The 14,166-nt window shown below is 40.3% G+C and overlaps 1 protein-coding gene across 2 annotated transcripts; it reads right to left on the reverse strand.

Annotated features, from left to right (window-relative positions):
- Positions 1-95: 95 nt before the first annotated feature.
- Positions 96-14,141, reverse strand: LOC118281706 (probable DNA mismatch repair protein Msh6). 2 transcript variants are annotated; one of them, XM_035602379.2, is made up of 19 exons: positions 13,902-14,141; positions 13,204-13,350; positions 12,592-12,730; positions 11,913-12,105; positions 11,473-11,607; positions 10,762-10,897; positions 9,892-10,031; positions 8,958-9,092; positions 8,357-8,543; positions 7,737-8,043; positions 6,886-7,041; positions 6,153-6,399; positions 5,090-5,245; positions 4,097-4,231; positions 3,487-3,708; positions 2,589-2,765; positions 1,951-2,128; positions 1,391-1,542; positions 96-1,002 (listed from the first exon to the last, which is right to left on the reverse strand). In XM_035602379.2, exons 1-19 carry the CDS (start codon positions 14,059-14,061, stop codon positions 718-720), a joined length of 3,387 nt encoding a protein of 1,128 aa, XP_035458272.2. In that variant the 5' UTR covers positions 14,062-14,141; the 3' UTR covers positions 96-717. The 2 variants fall into 2 exon arrangements, with proteins under 2 accessions (XP_035458272.2, XP_035458271.2); XM_035602378.2 differs by having other exon boundaries at positions 12,592-12,733.
- Between the last annotated feature and the right edge of the window lie 25 nt (positions 14,142-14,166).

The following is a 14,166-nucleotide window of genomic DNA, read 5'->3' on the forward strand; positions in this document are numbered from 1 at the left end:
AATAACTAATATTCAGTAAGTAAGTATTTGAAAAAGTTTCCATCCAAATTATACTTTAACCATTTTTCTTACGACTATTAAATAAAATACTTAAAATTTTTATATAAAATGGTTTAATAGCTCCATTAACAGGTGGGTTCTTAATCTTAGTTTTACGATTCATCACAAAATTATATCAACATACAATCAACATCCATTTATCACATACATTCAATGCTAATCATGTCGTGCAAACAAAATGTTAAAGAATAATATAAGAAGAGTATTCATTGACATTATCAAAGAGGTAGCATTGTTTACAATTAGGCAAATTATCACAAGTTCATAAACTTGGAAACTGAGTTCGCTCAATTTCTTAATCCTAGAGTTTAATAACAAAAACAATAATAATGAGTAAGTACTAGGCTGCTTTTCCACCACAGATGTGCTATGTAGCTATGCTACGAAGATGTAATAGCTAAGCTGTGAAACTATGTGACCGTTTCCACTGCTAAGCTATGTAGATCTGCGAATAAAATGCGCTGCGCGAGTAAACAATTTATCCATAGTAGCCATCCATAGCACGCAATTTTCCATATAAAAAACATAGTTGAACTGAGTCCGTTTTCACCAGTGCTATGCTATGTAAACCAATGAATATGATTATTGGAAGCCAAATGCATCTCTGGTAGAAAAACACCTTTAAAATCGCATCAAAACTTAAAAGTAAACAAATGCCTAAATACTCAGGGCTGCCAACATTGCTCTGACATCTTTAGGATTGTCCTCCATTTTGAGAATGTCTCTAAAGGCGCGGACACATGTTGCTTCTTTTTCGAGATTCTTGGATATTTGATGCGCCCTCAGAGTGATTTCTTTAGGTATACCCGCCAGTCGTGCCGCGTTGAAACCGTAGGATTTGGGACAAGCGCTCGGAGAGAATTTGTATAGGAACGTTATTGTTTCTTCCGGAATATGGTCTTCGCTATCCGGCGCCGATTCGTCCGTTTCTACCATGCAGGCCTGTGAACGATGGTTAGTATGTATTAATGCAATATGAGTATTGCAGTATACGACGAACGTAGCGCTGCAAAAATTATGTGTCTAGTTATAGTGAACACCGATATTTTTTTATGGAATAAGCCGGTAAACGAGCATACGGATCACCTGATGATAAGCAATCGCCGCCGCCCAACACCGCCACGTCACCCGAGGCGTACAAGCGTACAAGTAACAATAGAGGTATTTTTCAGCTTCAGCCTCGTCACTAAAACTAAAATATTTCAACAAACCTCTACCAGTTCTCCGTGACCCATTTTCTTGCCTAGTTTTTACACTTGAATCTATTTAGGATATACATTTGTAATTACAAAGCTCATTTAATGGTATTATAGTGAAAAATACTGCTTACCATATGTCCCAGCTTGATGCCGGGGTGTGAAGACAGGTGGTGTACCAGAGAATGGTAGTGCGTGGAGAATATGACGCGACAAGCTCGCTCGGCTAGCTCCACACACACGCCGGACGCGATGGCCGTGCCGTCGTACGTCGACGTCCCGCGACCTGGTCGTATGAGAATATTGGTATAAGCGATTGTATAACCTTGATAATTTACTAAAACCAACGTACGTAAATATAAAAGGGGTTGTTCACCAGCAGCGTGCGCAGACGCAGACGTCGTACAGCCTACTTTAGGCTGCGCGCTACTTATGATTGAGAACCCCTCTGTGACTCGAAACTAGAGAGCTTTACTCAATATATTTACGCGAGTAAACCGTTGTTTTAAGTCAATTTAGTATGTCTAAGGTTTTATTGTTTTTTTATTGTGATAAAAATAATGAGTACTTATACAAAAATGTTTTTTTGGGAAAGTTGTTTGTAATCGAGTACAATCACGTGTTTAACCAGCTGTCACTAATTACCAGTCACCCTATATGTATGGTATCAACGTATGTGTAACGGATCACTCACCCAACTCATCAAGTAACACAAGTGAGTGTACGGTAGCATGCGTCACTATGGCGGCGGTCTCATTCATCTCTACCAGGAACGTAGACTGGCCGGAGAAGATGTCGTCCGACGCGCCCAGGCGAGTGAAGATACGGTCCACCAGGCTCAGCTTACATTCTTCAGCCGGCACATAACTTCCCTGACAAAATTAAAACTTTTCTTTAAATATTCTTTTACTTTTCTTTTTTTGTTTTATGATATAAGCCGGTAAACGAGCAGATGGATCACCAGATGGTAAACAATCACATGGATACCCGAAACACCAGAGGCGTTCCGAGTATGTTGCCGGCCTTTTGAAGTTTAGGAATTTAAGGGATATTAGGAATCGGAGATTGGGAAGGGGGGTAATTGGGTCTTCAGTAACCTCACTCACGCAACGAAACAACGCAAGCGATGATTCACGTCGGTTTTCTGGCCGTGGTCTAGCCGGTACATTCGTGCCGAAGCATGGCTCTCCTACACTTGGAATTTGTCGGCAAATGAGCAGACAGATCACCTGATGGTAAGCAATCGCCGCCGCCCATGGACACCCGAAACACCAGAGGATTTACAGGTGGGTTGCGCGCTTTTAGGAATTGAGAATTTGGGCATATACTCACTAAATGCGCAAGGACCGTGATGAGGCCGGCCTGCCTCATGAGCGTGGACTTGCCGCCCATGTTGGGCCCGGTCAGCAGGAGCAGGCTGCCGGCCGAGCCCAGCTCCGTGTCGTTGGGGATGAAGTCCACCACGTTGGATATGCACGGGTGACGGCCTTCCACGATATTTAGGTATGGCTGGAAAATATTTATTCGATTTTATAATCGATTAATGGTGGATAGAACACTTTTGTCTACGAATTGATCCCTCACATCCAATAGAAATTCACCTTAAATTTTGAGAGGAAAAGTATTAGTTTCTTTTATTTTGGTACTACACCGCTTTTTTAATTTATATTCTTTACAAATTGGTTTTATTGTCCCATAGTTTTGACGTCGTATTGTAGTTACATTGTTCCTACATATATATACAATAGGTAAAAGATCAAATAATGTATCAGAGATATTGTAAAAATCATTTTTTGAAAAGAGTAACGATGGAGTTTCTTGCTCGTTCTTCTCCATTCGAAGCAACACTTTGGAACGAGCGCCTAGCTTCACTGACAGACATACTGACGGACAATTTAATTTGACGTTTCAAAAGTGCCTAATTTAGGATTAATTGAAATAAATGCTTTGACTTTGACTTTTTACAGAAGCTACAATTTTTTAACGAAAATTTGATTGCGTTTGACCGCAATTTTGCCTGATGGGAAGCAACGATGAGATCTAAGGTTGTGCACACAAGCTCAAATAATGCCTGTTCACTCTTTTCCACATTTTTAGATGGTAATATTATAACATTTTCATATTCTTGAAATCTAGAATTAGTGCTAGAACATTAGCTACATTGCTGCTAACCCGGTGCATGTGCGCGGCAGCTAATAACTATGGTAATAATAAATAGAAGTTTAAATACCTTCTGGTCCTCTTCAAAAGTAATTTCAGGCAGGCATATATCTCCACTCTGTTGCCTGGCAAACTCGGTGAACGCCAGCAGTATGTCGAGCGTGGACAAGCATTGCACCGCCGTCTCCCACTGGTTGTAGTGCGAGGAGAACTTCTCGAATATTCTACGGCTCAAGTCTTTCAGTACGTTCGATTTCTGTTCTTCTGCTGCTATCATCCGCGCCAGAAGGTCCTGCGAGAAAATAAATAGCTTGACTTGTGCTAGTGTAGGTCATTGCCGTTAAACTAGGCAACAGCGTAGTTTAACAGCTTCGGTATAATAACAGTACCCTTTTTTTAAAAGGCGGAAAATCATCCAATTGCTTCCTCCTTCCTCGGGTGAGGCGAGAGGGAGTGTCAGACTTACTGCCTGTGCCTACAAACCACCCCGTTCCTACTCTTGCTTTTCAAACTGGGGCCCCGGTAACCCGCTAGGTAGTCCGCAGCTCCAAGTTTTCCACCAGTTTTTTGTACGTTTAACGAAATCAAAACGTTACCGCGTTCGGCGCTCTGATTGGCCTGCTCCAATGAACCAACCAATCAGACCGCTGCGCCGAACACGGTAGCTCACAGATACATACCTTCGTCTCACACGTTGAGAATCTCTTGTATCCTTTCCTCGCGCCTTCTAGATTGTAATCGGCGCCCGCTTTGCTGGCCGCGCCCTGTGGTACTTCTATTTGATACCTCTTCTTATCCGTCCCCACGTATGATAACTGGAATTTATACAATTAACATAATCTATATATAATTTTTTTTTTAAAACGTTGCCCAACTAGGATTTTCTCCTGTGTCGTGGGTGCGTTCACATGCACATGACACCCAGACCTGAAACTACAATATGTTGACACAAAGAGTTGCTCCGTACGGGAATCGAACCCGCTACAGCCACCGCGCCAATCGTGCAGTCAAATTATTATGTATTAAGAGAAGAGTTTCTTTGTTTGAACGCATTATCTCCGAAACTACTGGCTCGATTTGAATAATCAATCATTTTTCCATTAGAAAGTGCAGTTATCAAAACAACAGTATTGGCTATAAAACATCACACTGTCAAAAATAAGAACCGGGAAACGGGTGAAATCTTACTAATATGAAAGGAAAAGTTGTTTGGAATCATGATTGTATTTGGAATCACGTGTTTAAGTATCCTTGACTAATTACCATGATGCTTATGACATGATACATATGACTGCCTCGTTGGCCGAGTGGTTGCAAAAGCGACTGCCGGGCAAGGGTGCAGGGTCGGGCGAAGTATTACTGTGCTTTTTTCGGTTTTTAGAAAATTTCTCAGTGGTAGCACGGAGTCTTTTAAACTCGGTATATGGCCGTGGGGCTCGACTCGCTAGTTACGTCCACGGTTTGCAACGCCTGTGAAACTGTGGCTCCACACTATGTGTATCTGGATGTACATTATGTATGACATGTGCGAGCTATATGGTCTCGTCTTCGGCAACATTTAAGGCGTGACGACGTGACGACTAATTACCAGTCACCCTATATGTAGTTACACAAACATATGAGAAACCGTTACCAGCTCCATAACTTTATTTCCTATAGTATGAATGACTCACCCGACACTTGAAGTACTTCTCCTGTTCAGCGAGGTAGTCCTTCAGCTCCTCCTCTATTTCCTTGATAAGCTGCAACATACTGTCGTACTCCTGGTCGACTCCCTCGCCCGGGAGAATACGGCCTTCTTTCTCAGCCTGCGCTTGGTTGAATGCCTCCTGCAATTTCATTTAGAATAGTTATTTGATTAGTGGTTGTTAATTCCCGAAGGAAAGCCGGTAAACGAGTATATGGATCACCTGATGGGAAGCAATTGCCGCTGCCCATGGACACCCGAAATTCCAGAACCATTACAAGTGCGTTGCCGGCCTTTTGGGCGTTAGGAATTTCAGGGTTGTTGGGGAATCGGGATCTACATCATCTCTATCAGGCAAATTATCTATAATCATAATTATCATCCTATAAGGTCCCACTGCTGGGCAAAGAACTCTGGCTCTCACATGGAGAAGGTTTGAGTATTAATCACCATGCTTGCCCTAGGCAGATTGGCGATTTCAAACTTATAATTAGAAATTATAAGTCCAAGTATTCTCCCAATGAGCTGCGGACTACCTAGCGGGTTTACCGGGTTCCGGCTCGAAAAGCAGAAGAAGGAACGGGGTGGGTTTTAGTCAGAAGTGTCTGACACTCCCTCTCGCCTCGCCCAAGGCGGAGAAGTAACTGGATGATTTTCCCCCCTCAAAAAAATAGAAATTATAAATCTAGGTATTGTCACAATGTTTTCCATCACCATGTAACATTTGTGTCTAAATAATCATTCACGAAAAGCAGGCGTCTTAAAAATGGCTCTAGCCAGTAGATTACCAGCGCAAGGCCCTATCCTGCACATGGTGAACTAACTTACTAACAAACTTGGGACATTAACATGTACCCAAGAGCTTAATATTATAATCTTTAAAATTACTACTTTATAATATTTAATACATACTTTATAATCTGTACATATCACTTATTTATTAGCATATGAAATAAATGCTTATTTCTTTCCCTAACCTCCTGGCTACCACGACATTTACACCACCATTTAGCCATAAACACACAGCTATAAACATGAATTAAACTAACCTTAAAGAACTTCAAAGTATCTCTATAGTCAGGGTACTTTCCATCAGGATGGAACTGCATGATCCTCTTTAGCAACTTGGAGTCGACATCGGAGAATAAATCCACAAGTTTCAACGCCGCTGTAAACCCGTTCAGTACGGACGCGAAATCTAGAACCTTTCGCTTTGAATACGTCTTTTCTTCATAGAATATGGCGCGAGCGTCTGGATGCTGTTTCGAACGTTTTAGGTTTCCTAATGCGTGTACTCTGGAAACATATAAAAGGTAAGATGGTTTTTTCCTCAGTCATGAATAAATTATTTCGATCTGAGGGCTATGTTTTAGCACGAGTTTGTTTACACGTAAACGTAAAACAAATTCTTACTAAGCCTTCAGTACACATAACGAAAAATATAACCTAATACCAACGGCTCAAGCAAAGCAATGGCGCCTAGCATTCTCGCGAAAATTTAAAATTAATAAAATGTTATTATGCTGTTTTATTATATTGGCGCTCCTTTGTCTATGCCTACCCTCATGGCAGAACGGTTTACGGTTACATGTTTATTATGTTAAACGACTACTTTGTAACTTTACTTTGAGAAAAAGAATTACAACAATAAAATGGCAGTGAGACAAACATTTTAACATACGTTTCAAACAGTATCAAATATCTTCATACATCGGTCATACTAATCAGGTAAAGTATATATCATTTTTTTTTTAACAAAAGATTGAATAGTTCACAACTTACTTCGCCAAAAGCCTTTCTAAATCAGGTAACGTGGTGAGAATACTCTTAGCGTCTTGGCAGAGTTCTTGGTTTTCAAATAATTCCTTCACAGCCTCCTGCCTCTCCTTTATCACGGAAATATTGCAACTTGGAGCACACACCCATTGGTACAGTAATCTGGAATTAAATAATATTTTTTTAAGCTACACGTGTATGCCATATTACACAATTCACATTAAAGAGTTAAGCCTATGTATTGAATACAAGCTACTTTTGCGCGGTTTCGTCGCGTGATGTTTTATAGCCTACAACCTTCCTCGATAAATGCCCTATCCAACACAAAAATAATTATTCAAATCGGACCAGTATTTCCTGAGATTAGCGCGTTCAAACAAACAAACAAACTCTTCAGATTTATAATATTATATTATAGTATAGATAATGGCGGAAATTAGTATAAAATAAGTATCAAGCTTGAGACAATAGCAACTGATGTCAAGTGTATTCAACATCACCAGCCTGTAACAGTCCTACTGTTGGGAAAATAACCTCTATTCACACGGAAAAAGGATGATTATTAATTACTACGCTTGCCCAAAGCAGAAAAGGCGATTGTAAACTTATGATTTGAAAGTATAACATCACCATCTGTCGCTGAAGTGTAAATAATGTTAGATAGTTGTTTGAAATTTGTTAGTGTAGCATGGATTTCCGCAAAGTAACGCCTGATTCTGTTCTATATATTCTAAATGTTAGAAAGCACATGTAACATGGAAATATGTAGTCACATTGTTACATGGCAATTTCCATCCCAGCGCGACAGCGCGACACCACGGCCTGTAAAGTATATTATTATATAAGCGAACACTGACCTCTTCCCCATATGTGTAGAGCAGAAATTCAACCTCTCATACAAGCATCCCTCGTCCTGTACAATCCTCAAGTTACGCAACGTAATCGCATCGAGGACCATAGTGCTGCCGCCTTCCCAGCGATTCTCGACCTTAACTTCAGACGGTAAGGTCTTGTTTAGCACGTCAGGGGGTGCATAGGAGGTGAATTGGTTCATGCCTAGGACCTGTATGTCTAGCAGACAGTTCGTGAGGCAGGCGACCACTCCGCCCAGGGCTTTGATGCCCAGGTAGCAGTTTGGTGCAGGGGTCAGGCCAAGAGCGTCGCCTGAAAGAGAATAAAGGTTTTTAGTCATCATTATATACATATTACTAGCCTTTCCTGAGCAGTTTCACGGAGTTTAGTTTTATTACTGACAACTAATATTGATTGTTTACTTACAAAAGCTCTGAGTTCAGTCTGGCATTGTGGCCGGTAGTATTGCAATAGGCTCACCTCTATTACATGGGACTCGACATAAAATGGGTGTGTGCTGTTTATATGCCATTATGTGATATTATGTGCTCTTCTGCCTACCCCTTTGGGCATAAAAGGCGTGCCAGTATAATGTGAGGGAATTTCTAGTATAAAATAAAGTTACCTTCATGCAGGAATGGTTTGATTCCCTCGGGCCACTCTCCATCCGCATTAGTTCTATAATACTTCTCTGCTAAAGTCTTCAACGTTTTCTCAGGAGTCCACATAGTTTGGGGTTCCCTGCGCGCGCTGTGGCAGTGTGTACTGAGCAGTTTGGACGTTCGGCCGCTCGTCTTACGGTCGTATATTATCTGGCAAGCAAAGTGAACATAATCAGAATATTTAAACGGTAGCTATTTGGTTATTGTCTTAGAAGAGATGAAGACCGTTTCGTGTGTACTATGTATGTTCGTTTTAATTAAATAGGGGGTGCATTGCCGGCGTTAAATGTTAATCCATCCTCTATGCGGCGTTATCACACTCCCCGACGACACTATTCACTACATAACTAAGCTAATTTCACAAAGTATCTAAATCACAGTGGAGGCAAATATCGTGAAGGAAACCTCGGCTTATCATTTCAAATCGCCAATCTCAAGCAAGCGTGCTAACTAATTCTCATTCCTTCTTGTGAGAAGAGGCCTTTGCTCATCAGTTGGACAGTTATAGCTCAGCTCAGTAGCTACCAATGTCGCAAAATAAATAACGAATCTAGCTTCACTTACCAGTGCCGGCGGATAATGTGCCAAAGTGGTGAGCAGCCTAGAAGAATGCTTGTCATCTTGAAACTGTCCTATGTGGATCAATCCTATTGAGGTATCCACGAAGCAGACTCCGTATGTACTGCTGCCATTGCTCTCCTGTAATATGGCGTGAATATATTAAATATGTATGTACTCCGTGGGTGTTGTAAGAGACGATCAAGGGACGACACATTTAGCAAAGACGGGGCAACTTTTATCTATGTAGATTCTGAATCTTTTAAAGTTCTTACTTGTTTTTACACCCAATTAAGACCAGAGAACAATTGGATTTTCTTCTGTGGCGTGTGTACGTTTACAACCATTCAATTTCACATATCGTCCCTTGGCTAACAACACCGCCCAAGTCGAAAATTGGCGGTTTTTACATTGTAATGCCATTGAATGAAGCTGCGCATTGCGCGTCGAACCATTGGTCTCATGATTTAGATTTAAGCCATTAAGAAGCCGTAATTAAAATAAAGTAACAGCGCTCAAGTCGGTTGGCGTTGCAACAACGCGCATTTTTTTTTGTTTCCTGTAAAGTTGGCAAAAATGACTTAAGCGGTGTTGTAGTGAATTCTGTGCGGGTATCAAACACCCGACACGTTACACTGACGCCGATATCTCACCCTCTGCGCCTACCATGCAGATTGTTAGGATCATGACTTAAGCACTTAGTACCCCAAGAGAAATTCCATCATGGCTATAGAGCCCTGGCGTGGCTCGTAACTAGACGAATTAAATCAAACAATTTCGCAAGTATGTTTTTTTTTTTATCTTTCTGCTTCATGGTGTTCTGTTTTCCAACAGTAAGCCACTTCCTTGACTGATTTTTCAGTTTATGTTTTCTTTAAGAGCCATTCCTGTATGAAAAGCAAAGTATGTAACAAAAATAATTTCAAATTGAAGTACGTACCTCTTCAGCAATAGCCATCATGTAAGCGGCAGTGGGTTCGGCAGGTCCGTTGTCCTGCAGGCCACATACTTGGGCACCCTTCATGCTAACCTGGCAGATCTCGCGGCGGACCACCTTGTCCCACTTACTGTTCTGGCCAGCTAAAATATACAAAGACCATTATAACCATCGTAGGTAGACACATCATAGCCATCAGACCACCACAGATGGGGCCCAGTAGGGCTGATGCCTGATCCGGAACTGCGGACTACCTAGCGGGTTTACCGGGGCTCCGGCTCGAAAAGCAGGAGAAGGAACGGGGTGGTTTTTAGTCAGTAAGATTCTGACACTCCCTCTCGCCTCGCCCAAGGCGGAAGAAGTCATTGGATGATATTCCACCCTCAAAAACAAAAAAAAAAAGGTCGACACATCTCATATCATCAGCCTATAAGTGGCCACTGCTGCAAAGGCCTCTTCTCACACAGAGAAAGTTTGAGCATTAATCACCGCGCTTGCTCAATACGGGTTGGCGATTACAAACTTATAATTAGGAATTATAAACCCAGGTTTCCACACGATGTTTCTTTCATTGTTAGTCAGTGGTGTCTAAATAATCTTAAAAAGTACATATAACTCAGAAAAAGTCACATTGGGACTCGCCGTTGGTAGGTTTCGAAGCACTGTCATGCAGGAAAAGCGTGCGGCTAAAACCTCCGGGCCACTACGGCAAGTAGAGACAACGGAAGAAGGTGATAATGTTTTTGTTAATATCTATTGTAGGCTTCAGGAAAAAAATGGGATTTCACGTCATGTTATGATAGTGACCAGTAAGCAGAACTACATGATATCTTGGTATGCTCATTAACACTTTTATAAGTGAAAACTACTTACTTTTCTTACACCTCTCTTGCATCATATCGGGCGTCTCGGTTTGTTCGACTCGCGCCACTTTGTACCCCTTGGACACGAGCGTGGCCGCCATCCTGCCGTACGCACTCTCAGGGAAGCCTGAATGTGCGAATTCACCCTGAAATATTTATAAAGACTATTGAGAAAATATTAATAATGATATCATCAAATAAGTCCTCCCGCTTATGATGTGGAGAGGAATGCAGACTCTTACTGTCACGTGGTTTCACTCGCTGCTTAGCTACTTTTGATCGAAGTGTGATGCTTTATTGCCTTCCTCGATAAATGGACTATCCAACAAAAATATATATTCTGAGCGGTAATTCCGGACATTTAGCGCGTTCAAACAAACAACCATCACAATAATACCTACTCTTCTAGTTTTATCAACTAGAGTTATTAAGTTTTTAAACTGACATGGTCACTAACACTATTATTAGAACTTATGACGGGATATTTACCATGTTTATTCACTTTGGTGAGTTTCCGATATTTAGTTAGTAGTTAATCCGTGATCATGGCGCTTGCAACAGTGCCGAAATATTGGAATAGAGTTATTAAGTCCAAGTTACACAAACTAAAGTTTCAGTCACAAAGAAAGTTCAAAAGTTGTACAGTATACCCCCACCCCTTCCATATGGGGGGATATAGGGGTTTGTGATTGCTCAGTAAGCTTATTAAGCTGTTACTTACCTTCATATATGAGAATCCCAATTCATTGACTCCCACTGCAGCATCCATGTGGTACAACTCATAAAACTTGCCCACTTTGAAGAACAGGACACAGTCGAAGTGAGACGACTTCATCTCCCACCACTGCCGGTGAGCCTGGGCGACAATATCATCATACATAGGTAAGCAATTGAGCAGACATATCACCTAGTCTTAGCAATTGGCACCATAGATGGCGTGACTTTATCTATATGTTAAATAAACCATTATGCGACATCCGAGCGATCTAGAAGCGAACGCGAAACGGTGCGGTGACACACGAATTCAACGCGATGCGGTGTTGCGCGACGGCTATGTCCTATGTGCACCGTGCATCACCGCATCGCCTTCGCGTCTAGATCGTCGTTCACGCAAGACTAAGCCTTATTATTCTTTTGACTAATCCAATTCCCAATACTTACAGGGGTTTGAGATTTATAAAACTCAGGAGGTACATATAAAGTCGAGGGGTCGTAGTCTGGATGATCCGGCCTCCTTTTTTGAGCGTCCTTTATCTTTTCAGGTTTCAGCCATTCCAACTTGCAGTGTATCCAGTTGCCGTCGTCTGCAGCTAACGGTTTCTCCTCTGAGGGTTTTGGAGGCAATGCTGAAGATCTATAAGTTCGAAGGGTTGATTTTATACATTAGCATATTGTATCTGTAAACATAATTATAAAACAGTATAATATGTAATGCATTACTTGTGCAATTGATTTATTTATAACATCAATACTTTTGCTGTATATGTATAACATTCACTTTTTAACAGTCATATTAATATTATAAACACTAGTGACGTCGCCACTTCCCTATTCCTCTTACCCCGCTTTCCCGCCACTGACCGTTTACGGAGAAATGTAGGGTTACAACGAATCTCGCGCCGGTGCCGCGACACCCGCAGCCCCGTATTTTGTACCGCGAATCTTTTTGTACGGTATTTCACAAATAAAGTAGTAGTTTATTTTTAACCCAATTACTTGGTATCTGTAATAGCCTGTATATCTTTGACATATTAGAAAATATAGTGTAGTGTATAGTTACGAAAAAAAGAATAAAAGTTAACAATATAGTTATAATTGTATAAAGGAGAAATTTACTAACTTGTTACTAGATGCAGGTTTGTTTGGTGGTTTACTCGCTGCCTTAGCCTTGGGAGATTGGTTTGGTTCATACTTGAAGCTGTCCTGCAGTTTCTTCTCCATCGATGGCTTCTCAACCTCTGTTGTATCCATCTTGTTATCTGCTAAATATTTATTGTTGTTTAGTAAAATGTCTAGCTCTTACATCTGGTAATACTCTTACACTTATAATTAATTTAATTTAACCCTTTACTAAATTAGAATTATTTTATTTTCAGGCTGATGATGAAGACAGATTTATTTTATTTAATGCCTTATACAGTTTTAAAAAATCTGTTTTTAACTAGTTTTGTATTTTATATGCTTAGTAGCTTCTGCCAGTGGCAATGCCTGCATTTCCATCGGATAAAAAGTATCCTATCACTCAAATCAGCTCAAACCGTCTGTATAACAAAATTTATTCAGTAGTTTTAGTGCGAATGATGGACAAACAGCCAAACAAACTTTTACATTTATAATAGGCATTAGTGTGATATTATAAGTATGTCTGCACAGTCCATACAGCGACAGAGCAACACTGGCTGCTCAGCAGCTGGTATAATACTTGTTATTCTTTAATACTTCTTTCACCCACCTTTATTCTCCACATCAGAATCATCCGAGTCCACTGGGTTGAGTCTGATCCTCTTTCTGCGCTTGGGAGCAATGGGAGCCTCATCTTCACTGTCACTGTTGTGTTTCACTTCAGGAGACGGAGTAATTTGTCTTTCTCGCTTTTTCTCTATATAATGATAAAGTCAGGTATAAAATACACACATTTAGAATGGTTGAACCATAGCTATCGTGAGACATACTAAATTATACAGTGCATTAAATGTACAGTTGCGCATTTATAAGAACCACTTTCTGACTTGAAACTAGTAGGGCTTTTCTGAGTAATTTCACATGAGTAAACAGTTGTCAATAATCTAAGTACTAGCACTAACATAGTTTATAATATAGTCTTTTAGTCTCTATATAGTCTTGTTGATACTAACCATTTTGATACTAACTTAGTTTATAAGTTCCTATTGTTACTAACCATTATGGATCACTGTTATCTCATTAATAAATAATAATTAAAAATTAATAAAATTAAGTTAAACCTCACTATTAAATCTAGGAGACATCGGATTTAAATTTAAAATAAAAATATTTTGATTACATTAAAAGAATTTAGAAAACAAAGGCAATAGGTATTTACACACACGCATCAGGTACACTAGACACTAAAATGTGAATTAAACATTTACAAACGACATAAAATAATTACATTTTGGATGGCTAACTTACTTTCTGCTTTAGATTCCTTTTCGCCGTTTTGCACAGGTGAATTTACATTCGGACTTTTGTCAACTTCTATCTCTGATTTTACGTTCTTATTAGCTGGGGGAGTTTTAGAGAAATAATTGAATAATGTGTTTGCTGGACCTGTGCTATTGCGTTTCGACATTTCTGTAATAATTTATCAATTTTCATTAAAACTAGGAATCTCTGTTGTACAAAGAATCCGTTTTGGCGCAAAAATATACACATGAAATGTCAATGTCAATTTATC

This window comes from Spodoptera frugiperda, chromosome 18, assembly GCF_023101765.2.
Source record: "Spodoptera frugiperda isolate SF20-4 chromosome 18, AGI-APGP_CSIRO_Sfru_2.0, whole genome shotgun sequence".
In the NCBI taxonomy this organism is placed as follows: domain Eukaryota; kingdom Metazoa; phylum Arthropoda; class Insecta; order Lepidoptera; family Noctuidae; genus Spodoptera; species Spodoptera frugiperda.

Coding starts and splice junctions, on each gene's coding strand:
- LOC118281706 (XM_035602378.2), bottom strand. CDS start 14,061: ATGTCGAAACGCAATAGCACAGGTCCAGCAAACACATTATTCAATTAT. Junction 9,093..9,891: donor TGATGGCTATTGCTGAAGAG/GTACGTACTTCA, acceptor GCCATATTACAG/GAGAGCAATGGCAGCAGTAC. Junction 7,042..7,736: donor TCTACACATATGGGGAAGAG/GTCAGTGTTCGC, acceptor ATTTAATTCCAG/ATTACTGTACCAATGGGTGT.